Consider the following 18,842-nt stretch of genomic DNA (forward strand, 5'->3'; position numbering starts at 1 on the left):
AAAGCAGTCCCGACGGCGGGAAATAAAATAAGCAGAATTAAGTCAGACGGCGGGTGATCACCGCCTGCAACAACTTTCTGCCCAAGCCAGTCTTGGCCCAGGCATAGTCATGAGTCTGTAGAACCTTGTAAAGGTGTGCAGAGAAGACCAGATCACGGCCTTGCCAATCTGATAAGCAGAGGCTTAAGGCCCCGTCACACATAGCGATTTACCAACGATCACGACCAGCGATACGACCTGGCCGTGATCGTTGGTAAGTCGTTGTGTGGTCGCTGGGGAGCTGTCACACAGACGGCTCTCTCCAGCGACCAACGATCAGGGGAACGACTTCGGCATCGTTGAAACTGTCTTCAACGATGCCGAAGTCCCCCTGCAGCACCCAGGTAACCAGGGTAAACATCGGGTTACTAAGCGCAGGGCCGCGCTTAGTAACCCGATATTTACTCTGGTTACCAAAAAAAACAAACAGTACATACTCACCATCTGATGTCCGTCAGGTCCCTTGCCATCCGCTTCCTGCTCTGACTGAGTGCCGCCGTACAGTGAGAGCAGAGCGCAGCGGTGACGTCACTGCTGTGCTCTCACTGTACGGCGGCACTCAGTCAGAGCAGGAAGCAGACGGCAAGGGACCTGACGGACATCAGATGGTGAGTATGTACTGTTTGTTTTTTTTTACATTTACGCTGGTAACCAGGGTAAACATCGGGTTACTAAGTGCGGCCCTGCGCTTAGTAACCCGATGTTTACCCTGGTTACCAGTGAAGACATCGCTGGATCGGTGTCACACACACCGATTCAGCGATGTCAGCGGGACCTCAACGACCAAAAAAAGGTCCAGGCCATTCCGACACGACCAGCGATCTCACAGCAGGGGCCTGATCGCTGGTACGTGTCACACATAGCGAGATCGCTACTGAGGTCGCTGTTGCGTCACAAAACTTGTGACTCAGCAGCGATCTCGCTAGCGATCTCGCTATGTGTGACGGGGCCTTTAGTGGCAAATAGCCCAGGAAGCCCCCACCACCTGGGTGGAACGAGCCCTTACACCCTGAGGGGGATGCCAGTCAATGGAATAAAAAGCCTCCCAGACTGCCGAGTGAATCCAGAAGGCGATTGTTGAATTGGCAGCAGGGAGCCCCATATGACGACCCTCAGAAATGACGAAAAAGAAGTCAGGGTGTCAAAAAGAACGATTCTTGAAAGATGGAAACGAGGGCTTCTCTGCTTGAGAAGAGACTTCTCCAGGGATGGACTGGAAAAAACAGACAGAGAAAGTGGAATGATCCTCACATTAATGTCAACCTTAGGCAGAGATCAAGGGACAGGTCTGAACAAAAAACGAGAAAACAGGGAGTGGCAAGAAAGTGCTGCCAGATCAGAGACTCCCCTGATGGATGTGGTGAAAAAAAAAAAAGGGGCAACCTTCCATGAAAGGAAGGAGAATATAATATCCTGAATAGGTTAGAAAGAAGGTTACTGAGGAATGCCTTCTGAGTAGGACATCAAGATCCCACGGCTCTACCGAGAGACGTTATGGGGGCGCCAGGCGAGCGACACCCTGAAGGAAGTTCTTGAACTGGGGACCAGAGGCGAGATTACACTGGAAAGAACTGAAAGCGTGGAGACCCGACTCTTAAGAGTACTGAGGGTGAGACCGAAATAAAGGCCAGACTATAGAAGAGATGGAAGGCCTTCTAATATCTACAGGAAAAACCACGAAGATGTGGGTGTTTTTGATGTATCCTGATCTGTATAACCTGGGGAGAAAGACCCTGGCCTCCCTCAGAATTGGCAGCCTAAGTAGCCATGCCATTAAATTCAGAGACAGAGTACTATGATGGAAGGGAGGGTCCTGTGAGTAGGTCTTGATGGTCTGTAAGCCTCCAGAGAACGACCGTGAAGAGGTATACTAAATCCGAGTACCATGCCCTTCTAGGCCAAACTGGAATTACCGGAACCCCCTCTGCCTCGATTTCCTATATGACTGTCGCAATTAGTGGAAGAGGAGAAGACAGTTGAGATTGAGACTACAGAATGACCATAGCGTCGTACCTGATTGCTAGAGGTTTGCGGGATCAGGCTACGAAACAAGACACCTTGTGATTTGTCCAAGAGGCCATCAGATTGATGGCTGGGGTGCCTCATCACTGACCGATCACTTAGAAGACTGTGGTGATGAGAGACCACTTGCCTGGGGAGAGACCCTCATGAATCAGGAAGACAGCGGCCCAATTATCTTCTCCCAGAATGTGCCTGGAACGTGGCATCCAGCGGATAGTAAGGAAAATATTTTCCGAGTAGGACGGAAGAGGGTCCCCCATGTCAGAGACTGTCACACCCAGAGTGGTCGCCGAATGGGACGCTGCCGAGAAGGGAACCTCTTGACCTAAGCTGACTGGAGAGACCAAAGAAAGAAATGGGCTTGGAACTGGGCAAAAGGTACAACTTCCATGGTCGCAGTACTCTCATGCAAAGCCGCAGGGGATGAGGAGATGGCCATCTCAGGGAACGGATTTGTAAACAAAGAGATGAGATCCTTTCCTTTCGAAGAAGGTTCTTGGCACAAGCTGTGTCGAAAAGCATGCCCGAAAACACCAGACGGTGAGACAGGGTAAGGGAAGACTTTCCCATGTTGGCTATGCAGCTGAGATGGGAGATAGTATCCAGAGAAGACTGAAGATTCTGGCTGGAATAAAAAGTGTTCATGAGAGGGAACAGGCACAATTACCCCTGTCAAAAGGAAATAGCTTGGAGAAGCCTGTGACCTGAGCCTGAGTACCTTGGTGGACAGGACTGGAAAAGAACGTCTGTCAGGTGGGGAAGAAAACTCGATCTTGTGACTTGAGGTAACAATCTCTCTGACCTAGACATCGTTGGACACCAACAGCCAAGCATCCCAAAAAGAGGGGGGAAAAAAAATGGCCCCCCACTCTTTGGGAGAATCCCAGGTGGGACTGATCGATCATGTAGAGAATAAAACTGTTGGAAAGAGACCTGAGGACTTTGAGAATCGACGTTTTGGATGCCAACGAGAAGCTGGCTTAAAGGACAGCCTTCTCCTATCCCTGTGGGCGGAAGAAAGGTCCTGATGAGAGAAGGTCCAGGGAGGAAGAAGAGGGTGAAAGAAACAAAACTAGAGAGAGCGCCTCCAGGTGAAGGGGTGTTTTGGGCTAGGCGGAGGAAGGAAAGTGCCCTTACCGCCGGTATCGTTTGAGACTCTCTGCACCAACCTGCACCTAAAACAGCCTAAAAACCCTTTAAAGGGAGATAGGTAAGGTACTTCTTAGAAGATGGATCCAGATTCCAAGCCCTCAGCCAAAGAAAAAAACCTCCGTATGGCAACGATATTGATAGAAACCGTTGGTGGAACTGGCGGCAACCAAAGACGCTATCCAAAAATTTTTGTCAACGTGCGCTATCTGTTCTGCAATGTCAGTTAGGCATCAGAAGGTGTTGCTGAATAAATACCTTGCTCTAGCAGTTCTACCGAGGTAAATATCCAGATGCTTCCTACCGGGGAAAGGTTTCTCTGGATGTTTGCGATGTCTTTCCTTCTCCAACGAGACGGAGATATCCTGGGGAAGACCTCATCGTTCCTAATATTAAAGGTCTGGTTAACAGACAATATGAAAATTGTCAACTGTATCCTGTAGTTTTGGAGTTCTGGTCCCCTTCGGAATCGGGGTCGGACCCCACAGCTACCTCAGAATAGGCGGTGTGGGATAACTAGGACATCCTGGAGGATCAAGAAAGGCCCGGAGTGCTGGACGAAGAGCTGGAGTGTGTCCAGAATACTGGACATAGTACTTGATCTGCCCTTCTGAGTGTGATGGTCAGGTGCATGCGAATCACCGTGGAAGGCGTTCGGAGCACTGGTGTCAGTAGGCGAGTTGAGCTGGAGCGTGGCCAGCGTACTGGACATAATCCTTGATCAGCCCTTCTAAGTGTGATAATCAAGTGCATGCGACCGGGAATCACCATGAAGCACAGTGAGGTGACAGGGGATTAGGTCCTGCCTTGCGGGTCCGAGAATGATGTGCAATGTGGGTGACACGACAACACTGCACTCCCAGTCGCACTATTGTGGGGAAAACAGGGTGAGAAAAGACGCCCTGTCACCCCGTAGAAGGAAAAACCTTGAAGAAAAAGGGAAAAGGTTAAAAAAACACAAAAGGCGACATGAAAAGGAAAAGATGGATCTGGGAACAGATCCAGGTCTGCCTCATACTGACACGAAGCTAAAACGGACAAGCTTTGTGCCAGTCGGTAGGTGTATACTGGCACAAAACACTACTCCTCCCCTGTGCAAACAGATCTCACAGCTTACTGTGTTTTCCCCAGCAGATATCCTGTTTAATTACCTGACTAAGGCAGGAGGTCTCTGCTTCAAAGGTTTAATTAGTTTCTCTCTACATAGCAATAATGAAATCTCATTTCAAAAGAAAGGCTGGGGTGTCAGTTCTTCTCAATTATAGGTAGTTTTCACTCTTCCACATATGTTCAATGTGAGGGGGACGGGGGGCATGTCCCTTCCCTGGAAATGTCTTAGGGATCTTAATTTCCCTCTATGACACAGACATATTCACTGACAAGGCAAAGGACAAATTATCAGTACCCTTTTGAATGAAGTTACTGCAAATATAATAAATTTATCGGATGTACTGACCAACTTTATACTTCTATGTAGTGAATTCACAGTGAGCACTACCCCGATACCTTTCAGATCATACAACGGGAAGCTACACATTAGGTCTGGGATTACACATGACTTAAATATACTTGAAGTAGAAACATGGACCAGGATGACTCACATAGATAACATTACTAGTGATGAGTGCAAGTGCTCGTTATTGGAGTATGCACAGAGTATCGCGGGTGCTTGATTGAGTTGTTCGTGTCCCTGCCGGATTGCCTGACAAACACGGACAATCCCCTCATGTTTTGTGGCTGTCTAACAGCTGCGAAACTACCGGCCGCGGGGACACGAACATCTCACTCAAGCACCCGCGATACTCGGTGCATACCAGAGTACCCTGGGCAAACTTGATTAACAAGCAGTTACGCTCGTTAATAACATGAACACTTACAGAACTGGCTTTCATGGTGGTTTTGTTCACTGTGACAGTGCGGTGCCTCCGGCTGTGAGGAGGGGTAGTGTTGCTGGCTGTCGTCTGAGGCATGCTGAGCCTGTTGACGGGAGTTGGTGGAGCGCTGTCAGCCCTGGGTCGAGAGATGCCTGGGAAAGAAAAGTCACTACTGGAAAATCTCATAATTATACATATGCAAATTGCCTCTTCTGAGAAAAAGAGGACTTAACTCTATAGCGCCACCTGTTGGAAGTAGCAATCCTACATACAAGTCACAATCAACCCTCTAACGAGTCGTGCAATCTGACTTGGGATAAAAGCCAAATCAGTATCTCAATTCGCAGACACGGTGTTTCGGGCTGTTGGCCCTTGTCAGTGCGAAGCATGAGAACTGATTTGGCTAGGTGAGAGGCTCTGGACAGGGGTCTAAGGGGTAACGTTTCTCCTTATGGAGAGTGACATACCATCTCTGGCTTGTCAAGGTATACATGTAATAAATAGTAATATTAAAAGGAGGATGTGTCACCAATTTTTCTCTTAATGTATTCTCCCTGCTTAATTTTTTTTTTAATCTGCCATTAGGATCGAGAAATATGGGATATTTTATTTAGTACTATTTTTTTATGGATTTTACCATACTAAAGACATGCCCCCAGAAAAATCACTTCCCCCCCCAAAGACCATTAAAATGAGCACTAAATAAAAAGGTCCAGTGTCTGGAAAGATATGGATGATAAAAAAATAAGCAATTATTAAATTTAAAATATATTCAGAAGAGCAGTGGGAATGTAATAAGGGCAATACTACAAGTAAGTATGAACATCATGATTTGTGGGGGTGCGACTTCTCAGATCCCCACTGATAAGAAGGGCTTCACTCCACAGTGGCCACCTGTCATTCAAGTGACCGGAGCCATGTTGTACTTGTGGCCAGAAGAATCAGGGAAATACCTAGATCCATGGGATTCATGGAGGAAGAACAGATCACTTGGTCTGTCATCACTTACCATTATGGGAATACTTGCTTAATGTTGGTAAAACATGTCATTACCTGAAACACCGGCATTAAAAGAAAACCTCCTACTTAAGCCAGGTTTCTACAACATTTAAAAGCCAAGTAAAATGTTGAGTAGCTGTACAAATACCTGGGTAATGTAATGCAGACTTTGTTACATCAGGCCTTATACGCATTTAGTGAGCGTTAAGATGTAGCTTTCAGTTATGGGAAAGCAGTGTATTCTGGGTGCTTAGACAACAGAGCACATGGGGTACATTTACAATTACTGGTAGTGGTGTCACAAAGATCTGGCTCACCACACCTAGAAAATCAAAAGTCACCACAAGCAGCTGTTAAAAGGAATCTTTCAGCAGGTTTTTGCTACCCCATCTGAGAGCAGCATGATGTAGGGGCAGAGAGCCTGATTCTAGCGATGTGTCACTTACTTTAGTGGAGTCTGCAGTTTACATAAAATCACAGTTTTATCTGCTGTATTTCCAGATCTCTGAATGCTGAAATCTGTATGATCCGCCCACACCAATGATTGGCAGTTTTCTGCCTATGCATGGAAAGAAGCCAATCAGATGTGGGGGCGGGGTTATACAGAGCTCATGAATATGGAGGACTACATGACCACAGGTTTACTAGTCCTCAAATGATAATCTCTTGTTGATACACAGGTGATTTTATCAAAACTACAGTAAGCAGCCTAGTAAGCGACATCGCTAGAATCAGGGTCTCTTGTCTCTACACTATACTGAGCTCTGATTCAGTGACAGATTCCTTTCTAGATGATATTCCAAAAAGCACTTTTTTGAGCAGATGTGGTTTTCCTTCTTTTACCAGATCTGTCAACAGCACTGACTATAGCATTTTTGTATATTAAATAGATCTTCAATCTGATGAGACTGGTGTACTGTGTGAAAATTCATGTCAAAATGGCTTATTTATGAAAGTTTATTTCAATTTATGCCAACCTTGTCTGAATGATAGCTCCGAGGTGTCCCTTCTCCCTGCTGCTGAGAAATCACAAGATGCTGCTTGATGTCAGGCTGGGTGGAGACTGAATACACTTGGACTCATGAGCTATCACTCTATAGCTGGACACCGCATACTCACCTTACCATCAGGACCGGGGCTGTGGAGTCAGAATAAAATGGACCGACTCCTAAAATAAATAATAAATTGGGTGCAGTAGTACAATGCAGGATGTTCTGGAAATTTTGTCATTAGAATTTGGGAAAGTTCTGAAATGTCCTCTAAATGTCTGTTCTGTTCCTGATCTAAGGATCTCAGCTTTTAGGCGAGAGGAATCTGCGCTGCACTTTATGCACATGCTCAGTAGTGAGGCAGTGCTGTGAATTCCTAGTTGAGATGAATCAGCGTTGCACTTTATGCACATGCTCAGTAGTGAGGCAGTGCTGTGGATTCCTATATGAGATGAATCTGTGTTGCACTTTATGCACATGCTCAGTAGTGAGACAGTGCTGTGGATTCCTAGATGAGATGAATCAGCATTGCACTTTATGCACATGCTCAGTAGTGAGACAGTGCTGTGGATTCCTAGATTAGATGAATCTGTGCTGCACTTTATGCACATGCTCAGTAGTGAGGCAATGCTGTGGAGTCAGAGTCAGTGGTTTGGCTTACCGGCTACACAGCCCTGATCAGGACGTCACAGCAATTCTGACATGGATTTACAAAGTATAGACACGAGTCTCACCAGGCATAAACGATCTATTTCATAAAGTACGCAGTTTGTATGGAAAAATCTAGAGACCGATCTCTTTATAAAAATCAAGAAGCTAAAATTACATGTAAGAGCCATTAATAAGAAACCCAGCACCCAAAATTTGCATTATTCAGTTCAGCACTGTGTGAGAGGGATTTATGAATAACAGTAATTTTACAAGTCACAAAGCATGGTTTTCATTTTTTGAGGTCCAGTACGGCTTTAATTCACCTCCAATAAAGTGCATGGATCAGTCCCATACCGTCACACATTAAAATATACCATATAATTGTGTAAAGCTAAAGTACCACATTACATATGCTTTAAAAAGGTTGTTCACTATTTTTTATATGTTTAAATTAAAAAATGGCCTTTCTTGGGAGGGAGGAGGGTTCAATGACCCTTTTTTAAAAAAATAAATAAAAAAACATTAAAAATGAGTAGCAAGGTCCTATAAGTTTATGATCCCTCTTGTTCTGTGCGTCTAATGTCCGTTTACTTAGAGAGTCCATAATGGACAAACATGCTGCCCCTCACTACTACTGAACTGAGAACTAGTTAAGAACTATTTAAAATCAGCTGAGACCTCACAGATAGGAATTTAATCAGACATTTCATTTATTGATTAATAGAGGTACAAGTGTCACCGTCACCAAAAGGCACCATATCATTTTAAAATTTTTTTTTAGGGCTTGTGTAATCCCAAAAGAAAACATGCTACAAGATTGGGGCCCTTTATAAAAATTGGTATTTTCGAGAAAGTAGCAGTGCACCGTAGCCTACAAATGATCATTGTTTGTGTCAATTCCTGGTAGGATCATAGCAAAAAGAAAAAGAAAAACGCTCAGTGGCCAACAAAGCCAGAGCCAGAGAGAGGAGCTCAGAGAAAAGCTACACAGGTCAGAATTATGGGCAAAGTTTGACCAAAGGTGCTGCACAAAAATTAGAAATACATGGCTGCGTTCATTGAAAACCAGCACTACACCTGTCCATTGATTGCATGTGTTCTGGCAACTACCCAAACACAAACCACGGACAGGCGTCGGGCTGTTTTTGGAAGACGACCACTGCATTTTTCTACACCTGTACAAACCCTCTAGGATGAACGCCCCACGCTGCATTAGGCGTCGTAGAGATTTCTTCAATGGGAAATTTGTTCCATTCATCTGAGTGTTGTGGTGTCAGATGGATGGACAATGTACGAAGCATCACATATATAAGAGATCGCACAGGGCCGAATCACAGAGTAAGAGTAGTTTAGTGCGGAAGTCAGCGGTGGTTTAAGAATATCCTATCACACATTGGAAAAGGCTATGCCCATCTTATTAAGTAAGGCCATCTGCAGGGTGGGCCATGTGTATGGATACACAGAAATAACATGGGAATGGTTGGTGATATCAACTTCCTGTTTGTGGCACATTAGTATATGGGAGGGGAAAACTTTTCACGATGGGTGGTGACCATGGCGGCCATTTTGAAATCGGCCATTTTGGATCCAACTTTACTTTGTCCAATGGGAAGAGGGTCATGTGACATCAAATTTATTGAGAATTTCACAAGAAAAACAATGGTGTGCTTGGTTTTAACGTAAATTTATTATTTCATGAGTTATTTGCAAGTTTCTCTTTGTTTACAGCCATTGACATGTCACAGAGGTTAACACTTGAGGAGCGGAGAGAAATTGTGTTGATGTCTGGTGAACGCAGTACCCGGGTCATTGCAGCAGATTTCAATGCAAGACACCCTACGCAAGAAAACTGTCACCATTCCCATGTTATTTAGGTGTATCCATATTAATGGCCCACCCAAAAAAGTTTGCCTCATCACTGAACATAATGTTCTGTTTACACTGAAGGTCCTGTTCAAATTTTTGTTTTGCCCATTCTGCAAATTCAGCGCACCGATCTGGGTCATCCTTGTTGAGACGCTGCAGCAGCTGGTTTTGGAAGGGTGCCATTTGTGAGTAGCTAAAATCCGCCAAAGGGATGTTCGACTGATGCCAGATCGACACACTGAATTTACAGAATGGGCAAAACAAAAATTAGAACAGGACCCTCAGTTTACACAGAACATTATGTTCAGTGATGAGGCAAACTTTTTTGGGTTGGCCATTTATATGGATACACCTAAATAACATGGGAATGGTGACAGTTTTCTTGTGTAGGGTGTCTTGCATTGAAATCTGCTGCAATGACCCGGGTACTGCGTTCACCAGACATCAACACAATTTCTATCCACTCCTCACGTGTTAGGCTACGTTCACATTTGCGTTGTGCGCCGCTGCGTCGGCGACGCAACGCACAACGCAAACAAAAACGCAACAAAACGCACGCTAAAACGCTGCGTTTTGCGACGCATGCGTCCTTTTTTGCCGAAAGTTGGACGCAAAAAAAATGCAACTTGCTGCATTTGCTGCGCCCAAAGCTTGCGGCCAAAAAAACTCATGCGTCGCAAAACGCAGCACAACGCATGTCCATGCGCCCCCATGTTAAAGATAGGGGCGCATGACGCATGCGGCGACGCTGCGGCGCCGAACGCTAATGTGAACGTAGACTTAACCTCTGTGACATGTCAATGGCTGTAAACAAAGTGAAACTTGTAAATAACTCATGAAATAATAAAGTTACGTTAAAACCAAGCACACCATTGTTTTTCTGGTGAAATTCTCAATAAGTGATGTGTCACATGACTCTCTTCCCATTGAAAAAATTAAGTTGAATCCAAAATGGCCGACTTCAAAATGGCCGCCATGGTCACCACCCATCTTGAAAAGTTCCACAAACAGGAAGTTGATATCACCAACCATTCCCATTTTATTTAGGTGTATCCATATACATGGCCCAGCCTGTAGACATACCACCACTGTATGATATATGTGGGTTCAGCCTCGATCTTGATCTGTACCCCATTCTAAGTTTTGGGGTACATCAAGGTTTAATTCAAGTGAAACTGAGAAAAGAAATCAGAGAGCTAAAAAAAAGTGTGGGAAACCTGAAAGAACACAACCTACCCCACATTGTTATTATTGAAAAATGAAAAGTGTGGGGTAACCGAGAAATCCCTGAAGCATCCATTCAGGCAAGCGACAGGCTAATTCTGCACATACGGCAGAACAGATACTTCCTAATGCCGAGGGTAGGACCAATCTTACTGGTCTTGACACAAACAATGTGACTCGTAGGGCTCGGGCAGCGTTCTGTCACATGGTGATTAGTATTTCTAGCTCAAATCAGTAGTTATTAACCACCAATACCAGATTGTTTTGCAACAAACTAAACATGTAACTCATGAGGTTTGGATACCATATTTTGATAATCTTTCCAACCCAATGTTCTTAAAGACTGCAACTCCTGAAGAAGAAACATACGAGTTTACTACCATTACATACAAAGCATTTCCTAATTAAAAAACAACGATCGAACAAGCCAATGGACTAGCGGATCATACTGCGGCTACGGCAATGACATATGTATAGCGTATTGACCAGGACCCGTTAGCCTGGGGTGTCCACTGACTAGGGTGTGTTTTAGAAGTGGCTTTTCATTGCACCAGAAACTAATACTTTACAGCAAACGTAATTGTTAACATACACTAAGGGTTCATCTATACAAAGATGAAAAGCAGCGGAGATAGCAGCGTTACCTAGAAAGGCATCCACCAGACAGCTGACCCCACGCATGGCACGGAAGAAGATCTGCGGCAGCTGTTTGAGGCATAAGTACTGGTTGAGTTCCTGGGTGGGCACCCCGCTCACATTTAGAAACTGTTCCTGGAACTTTGGAGTTGTGCCGATAATACTTGGGTTACTTAGGTCCACAGGGTTACTAGAGATGAAAGAAGAGAAGCTAGAGGATTGGAACAAAATCTCAAGAGGGATTCTAGGTTTTCTTTTTTTACATTATGTATTGGCCATACAACTGGTTTATAGGGTCAGTAGTACGGATGAGCGAATGTACACAGATGAGGCGTTATCCGAGCACGCTCTTGTGCTTTTGGTGTGCTCGAATATTTATAGTCCCCATACCTGCATGTCTTGGGGCTGTCCGACTGTCTAACCATGCATGTGTTGGGACTGTCAAACAGCAGCGAGACTTTCAGCTGCGGGGACTGAAACATATTTTTCGAGCACGCCAAAGTCTCTCACCTCGCACACAAGTATTGGAGCACGTTTGCTCATCACTAGTCAGTAAACCTCCCCCTAGTCTTACACTTACATTGACCCCTCATAATGAGATCTGTCATCAGGAAATAGTCACCGAAGAAACTGATGGCGCACCTGAGCATGTGGAGAAAGCGGAACCAGGTTTGCGTCACACATTCATTAACCATTTCTGTGGGGATTAAGCTGGCATCTTCCTCTGGAACTTTGAATGGGGGGAATGAAGGCCCATATGTGAACCGCAACAGTCTGGAGGAAAGCATGAAAAAATACATTGAATAAAACAAATACAAGTCACCATCATTTCAGCATTGATGTGCTTGTTATAGCTAAAAAGGATGTACTTGTCTCCACGATACAGCAGGCTTCTGACTCGGCTTGCTTTGATACACATTATTAAGAACTCGCTGACTGATTTCAGTTGCCTCCTCTTGCATTTCAACTAATAGAGTTAATGGTCTACAAGGGAGTGATTGCAGGGACAGGCACAGTATAGGAGCTGCCCGCTCAGCCAGCAGCTGGACCATGGATACCTAAGCTACTGCAATGCCTGCACAATAGGTTACAGACAAAGCAAATCAGAAGAACTGTATATTATTACAACATCCACTACATATTAGGATAGGATTTTGGAGATGGAAATACCTCTTTAACCCCTTCATGACCCAGCCTATTTTGGCCTTAATGACCTTGCCGTTTTTTGCAATTCTGACCAGTGTCCCTTTATGAGGTAATAACTCAGGAACGCTTCAACGGATCCTAGCGATTCTGAGACTGTTTTTTTGTGACATATTGGGCTTCATGTTAGTGGTAAATTTAGGTCGATAATTTCTGAGTTTATTTGTGAAAAAAAATGGAAATTTGGCGAAAATTTTGAAAATTTCGCAATTTTCACATTTTGAATTTTTATTCTGTTAAACCAGAGAGTTATGTGACACAAGATAGTTAATAAATAACGTTTCCCACATGTCTACTTTACATCAGCACAATTTTGGAAACAAATTTGTTTTTTGCTAGGAAGTTATAAGGGTTAAAATTTGACCAGTGATTTCTCATTTTTACAACAAAATTTACAAAACCATTTTTTTTTAGGGACCACCTCACATTTGAAGTCATTTTGAGGGTTCTATATGGCTGAAAATACCCAAAAGTGACACCATTCTAAAAACTGCACCCCTCAAGGTGCTCAAAACCACATTCAAGAAGTTTATTAACCCTTCAGGTGTTTCACAGCAGCAGAAGCAACATGGAAGTGAAAAATGAACATTTAACTTTTTAGTCACAAAAATGATCTTTTAGCAACAATTTTTTTATTTTCCCAAGGGTAAAAGGAGAAACTGGACCACGGACGTTGTTGTCCAATTTGTCCTGAGTACGCTGATACCTCATATGTGGGGGTAAACCACTGTTTGGGCACATGGTAAGGCTCGGAAGGGAAGGAGCGCCATTTGACTTTTTGAATGAAAAATTATCTCCATCGTTAGCGGACACCATGTCGCGTTTGGAAAGCCCCTGTGTGCCTAAACATTGGAGCTCCTCCACAAGTGACCCCATTTTGGAAACTAGACCCCCCAAGGAACTCATCTAGAGGCATAGTGAGCACTTTAAACCCCCAGGTGCTTCACAAATTGATCCGCAAAAATGAAAAAGTACTTTTTTTTTCACACAAAATTTCTTTTAGCCTCAATTCTTTCATTTTCACATGGGCAACAGGATAAAATGGATCCTAAAATTTGTTGGGCAATTTCTCCTGAGTATGCCGATACCTCATATGTGGGGGTAAACCACTGTTTGGGTGCACGGCAAGGCCCGGAAGGGGAGGCGTGCCATTTGACTTTTTGAATGGAAAATTAGCTCCAATCGTTAGCGGACACCATGTCGCATTTGGAGAGCCCCTGTGTGCCTAAACATTGGAGCTCCCCTACAAGTGACCCCATTTTGGAAACTAGACCCCCCAAGGAACTTATCTAGATGCATAGTGAGCACTTATAACCCCCAGGTGCTTCACAGAAGTTTATAACGCAGAGCCGTGAAAATAAAAAAATAATTTTTCTTTTCTCAAAAATGATTTTTTAGCCCACAATTTTTTATTTTCCCAAGGGTAACAGGAGAAATTTGACCCCAAAAGTTGTTGTCCAGTTTCTCCTGAGTACGCCGATACCCCATATGTGGGGGTAAACCACTGTTTTGGCACACGTCGGGGTTCGGAAGGGAAGTAGTGACGTTTTGAAATGCAGACTTTGATGGAATGCTCTGCGGGCGTCAGGTTGCGTTTGCAGAGCTCCTGATGTGCCTAAACAGTAGGAACTCCCCACAATTGACTCCATTTTGGAAACTAGACCCCCAAGGGAACTTATCTAGATGTGTAGTGAGCACTTTGAACCCCCAAGTGCTTCACAGAAGTTTATAACGCAGAGCCGTGAAAATAAAAAATGTGTTTCCTTTCCTCAAAAATATTTTTTTAGCCCAGAATTTTTTTATTTTTGCAAGAATAACAGGAGAAATTGGACCCCAAAAGTTGTTGTCCAGTTTCTCCTGAGTACGCTGATACCCCATATGTGGGGGTAAACCACTGTTTTGGCACACGTCGGGGTTCGGAAGGGAAGTAGTGACGTTTTGAAATGCAGACTTTGATGGAATGCTCTGCGGGCATCATGTTACGTTTGCAGAGCCCCTGATATGCCTAAACAGTAGAAACTCCCCACAAGTGACCCCATTTTGGAAACTAGACCCCCCAAGGAACTTATCTAGATGTGTGGTGAGCACGTTCAACCCCCAAGTGCTTCACAGAAGTTTACAACGCAGAGCCGTGAAAATAAAAAATCATTTTTCTTTCCTCAAAAAAGATGTTTTAGCAAGCAATTTTTTATTTTCACAAGGGTAACAGGAGAATTTGGACCCCAATATTTGTTGCCCAGTTTGTTGTGAGTACGCTGATACCCCATATGTGGGGGTAAACCACTGTTTGGGCACACGTCAGGGCTCGGAAGGGAAGTAGTGACATTTGAAATGCAGACTTTGATGGAATGGTCTGCGGGTGTCACATTGCATTTGCAGAGCCCCTGATGTGCCTAAACAGTAGAAACACCCCACAAGTGACCCCATTTTGGAAACTAGACCCCCGAAGGAACTTATCTAGATGTGTGGTGAGCACTTTCAACCCCCAAGTGCTTCACAGAAGTTTATAACGCAGAGCCGTGAAAATAAAAAATAATTGTTCTTTCCTCAAAAATTATGTTTTAGCAAGTAATTTTTTATTTTTGCAAGGGTAACAGGAGAAATTGGACCCCAACAGTTGTTGCCCAGTTTGTCCTGAATACGCTGGTACCCCAAATGTGGGGGTAAACCACTGTTTGGGCGCACGTCGGGGCTTGGAAGGGCGGGAGCACCATTTGACTTTTTGAACGCAAGATTGGCTGGAATCAATGGTGGCGCCATGTTGCGTTTGGAGACCCCTGATGTGCCTAAACAGTGGAAACCCCTCAATTCTAACTTCAACACTAACCCCAACACACCCCTAATCCTAATCCCAACTGTAGCCATAACCCTAATCACTTCAGGTTTTCCAGCCATGGCCGATGGTATTGCAGCATCGGCCATGGCTGGATTGTAATATTTCACCAGTTTTTTAGGTGAAATATTACAAATCGCTCTGATTGGCAGTTTCACTTTCAACAGCCAATCAGAGCGATCGTAGCCACGGGGGGGTGAAGTACCACTCCCCCTCTCCCTGCAGATCGGGTAAAATAGGAGTTAACCCCTTCACCCGATCTGCAGGGACGCGATCATTCCATGACGCCACATAGGCGTCATGGGTCGGATTGGCACGGGTTTTCATGACGCCTACGTGGCGTCATGGGTCGGGAAGGGGTTAAGGATTTAAACTTAAAGGGGCTTTCTGTATGTTCTGTTCTCCTCAACATAGTCTTCAAAATGCTCACCTAGATGTTAGGGCACAGATTGCTTTACTCCACTGTTCTACCACAGCTGGATGGTGTCTCCAGTTGGCCACCATTTCTTTGGCGGTCTTCCAGTAGGGTGGTGTTGGGAAGCAGCGAGTACAAGCTAAGAGCCAGACCTCAAACAGAACTCCAATTAACTTGTCTGCCAAATTTTCTGCAATGCCTCCTAGAAAAGAGAGAACAGTTTTGAGGAGAAGAAAAAAAAACCAAGCAGAAAGAAAATATATATGTCTGTATTAGTTGATAATTTCTTTAACATTTTTAAAGGTAAGAATCTGCTTAAAAATGACCTGTCACCAAGAGAAAAGTGGCCATTTTTTTTTTGCTGGAAGTACTTACTGTGATGTATAAATGTGCAGACGTTGTAAAAGACAATTATAGAAAAGAAAAAAGGGCTGCCGTCAGTGAGTGCCGGGGGCGCAGTTACAGCTGTCACTCACTTGTACTGAGCGGTGAATGAAGCTGCGCCGGCCCACCCCTGTGACTGAAGGCCCAAGGCTGCTGGAGGAATAAAAGTTCACTTCCTCCCAGCAGCAGGTTCAGAACGCTATTGGTCTGCACATTAACCTAATATCTGCAGGTTAATAGCGTTTTCTACATGACTGGTTCCCTTTAAAAAAGAGGCCTTTAATTGGGTCAAAAGTGGCTTGCTTTTGCTTTTTATTTCAGCTGCTCTGCTGAGTATGCCATTTTAAATTTTTTTTTTTAACACACCAAATGAACATGTCATATGGTTTTTTTTAAATTATTATTTAGCGACAATTTTTATGTTTTTTTCCAAAGGGAAGTGGCTCACAGGGTAATGAAGGGCATCACGCGAGACACGCCGCCAGGGCATCACGCGAGACACGCCGCCAGGGCATCACGCGAGACACGCCGCCAGGGCATCACGCGAGACACGCCGCCAGGGCATCACGCGAGACACGCCGCCAGGGCATCACGCGAGACACGCCGCCAGGGCATCACGCGAGACACGCCGCCAGGGCATCACGCGAGACACGCCGCCAGGGCATCACGCGAGACACGCCGCCAGGGCATCACGCGAGACACGTCGCCAGAGCATCACGCGAGACACGCCGCCAGAGCATCACGCGAGACACGCCGCCAGAGCATCACGCGAGACACGTCGCCAGAGCATCACGCGAGACACGTCGCCAGAGCATCACGCGAGACACGTCGCCAGAGCATCACGCGAGACACGTCGCCAGAGCATCACGCGAGACACGCCGCCAGAGCATCACGCGAGACACGCCGCCAGAGCATCACGCGAGTTGCACCCCCAGATCATTCCACGAGCCGAGTCCCCAGAGCATCCCACCCCCCAGAGCATTCCACAAGCCACTCCCCCAGAACATCCCACGAGTCACGCCCCCAGAACATCCCAAGAGTCACGCCCCCAGAACATCCCAAGAGTCACGCCCCCAGAACATCCCAAGAGTCACGCCCCCAGAACATCCCAAGAGTCACGCCCCCAGAACATCCCAAGAGTCACGCCCCCAGAACATCCCAAGAGTCACGCCCCCAGAACATCCCAAGAGTCACGCCCCCAGAACATCCCAAGAGTCACGCCCCCAGAACATCCCAAGAGTCACGCCCCCAGAACATCCCAAGAGTCACGCCCCCAGAACATCCCAAGAGTCACGCCCCCAGAACATCCCAAGAGTCACGCCCCCAGAACATCCCAAGAGTCACGCCCCCAGAACATCCCAAGAGTCACGCCCCCAGAACATCCCAAGAGTCACGCCCCCAGAACATCCCAAGAGTCACGCCCCCAGAACATCCCACGAGTCACGCCCCCAGAGCATTCCACAAGCCACGCCCCAGGGCATCCCACAAGCCACGCCCCAGGGCATCCCACAAGCCACTCCCCCAGAACATCGCACAAGCCACTCCCCCAGAACATCCCACGAGTCACGCCCCCAGAACATCCCAAGAGTCACGCCCCCAGAGACCCATCTCTTACCATATCAGCTTAATAAGGCAACTAACAGGCAAGCCCTGCATGTGCTGCGGCTGTCTAACAGCAGTGGTAAATTGAACACTGCTAGAACAGCGCCGGCACGCGAGGCGAGTATACATGTTTTTATATTAACGGGCTCAAACATGAGGAATGAGAAAACGTTCAAGTAGTGGACAAGCACTTTACGCCTTTTCGTTTTAGTACATATCGTCACTGTGACAGCACTGCTCATATACATGATAGAAATTGTCTGAAAGACAATTTTGCCCATCTCTGCCAACTCTTATGTGTAAACTTGTGCAGATGTAAGGCAAGTCTCCACATTTTTAGAAACATAGATCGGACTAAGAAACAACTGAATAAAAACCGACAGCGTGAATGCAGCCCACAATTACACTTTGGTAAGTGACAAGACGGTGCCATGTCTAACCTGAGACAGTTGGAGCAGCAAGGAGGGTGTCATTGATTTGTAGAAGAAACAGCAGGAGAACCTCCCAGGTTTCCCGCGCCATGTTGGTAGAGTCTCGTGCCAGCTTCTGGACAGAGCGCAACACCTGCAGGCACAGCCGAATCTGGCTGAGTAACTGTTCCTGCCTGCAAGGAAGCCAAAAGAAAGAGAAAAACTTAGAAGTCTTAAAACAAATGTTCAGATCTCAAATCCCCAGACCCTTATTACAGGCGTTTACAGAAATCATTGCTTATATACACTGTACAGTGAGGAAACCGCAAACATATGGTAGCCACCTCTGGAAGCTGAACCCAGTCTCCCTATCGGTGTGGGATGGACCAGCTCTGAGGATGATAGTGGTGATGCGGTGTCCATGCCGGGGCAGAGAAAGACGGAGTGGGGGTCATTTTGTACATGAAGAGGACACTGAGGAGTAGGAGCAAAACAGTGGTCGCTAGAATAAGGACTATACTTGAGAAATTTACTATGGGGGAGTAG

General features: G+C 45.6%; 1 protein-coding gene across 6 annotated transcripts in view; it reads right to left on the bottom strand.

Annotated features, from left to right (window-relative positions):
• Positions 1-18,842, bottom strand: part of RALGAPB (Ral GTPase activating protein non-catalytic subunit beta) — a 113,745-nt gene that overhangs the window by 51,132 nt on the left and 43,771 nt on the right. For 3 of the 6 annotated variants that reach the window (XM_077251928.1, XM_077251927.1, XM_077251926.1), the window contains exons 4-9: positions 18,327-18,490; positions 15,916-16,102; positions 12,092-12,223; positions 11,458-11,639; positions 11,118-11,165; positions 5,088-5,236 (exon numbers count right to left, since the gene is read on the bottom strand). In XM_077251928.1, coding sequence (XP_077108043.1) covers positions 5,088-5,236; positions 11,118-11,165; positions 11,458-11,639; positions 12,092-12,223; positions 15,916-16,102; positions 18,327-18,490 — 862 coding nt within the window. The remainder of the gene's footprint in view (positions 1-5,087; positions 5,237-11,117; positions 11,166-11,457; positions 11,640-12,091; positions 12,224-15,915; positions 16,103-18,326; positions 18,491-18,842) is intronic. The other 3 variants (XM_077251932.1, XM_077251931.1, XM_077251930.1) reach the window with 1 other exon arrangement.

Source organism: Ranitomeya variabilis, chromosome 4 (assembly GCF_051348905.1).
Source record: "Ranitomeya variabilis isolate aRanVar5 chromosome 4, aRanVar5.hap1, whole genome shotgun sequence".
NCBI lineage: Eukaryota > Metazoa > Chordata > Amphibia > Anura > Dendrobatidae > Ranitomeya > Ranitomeya variabilis.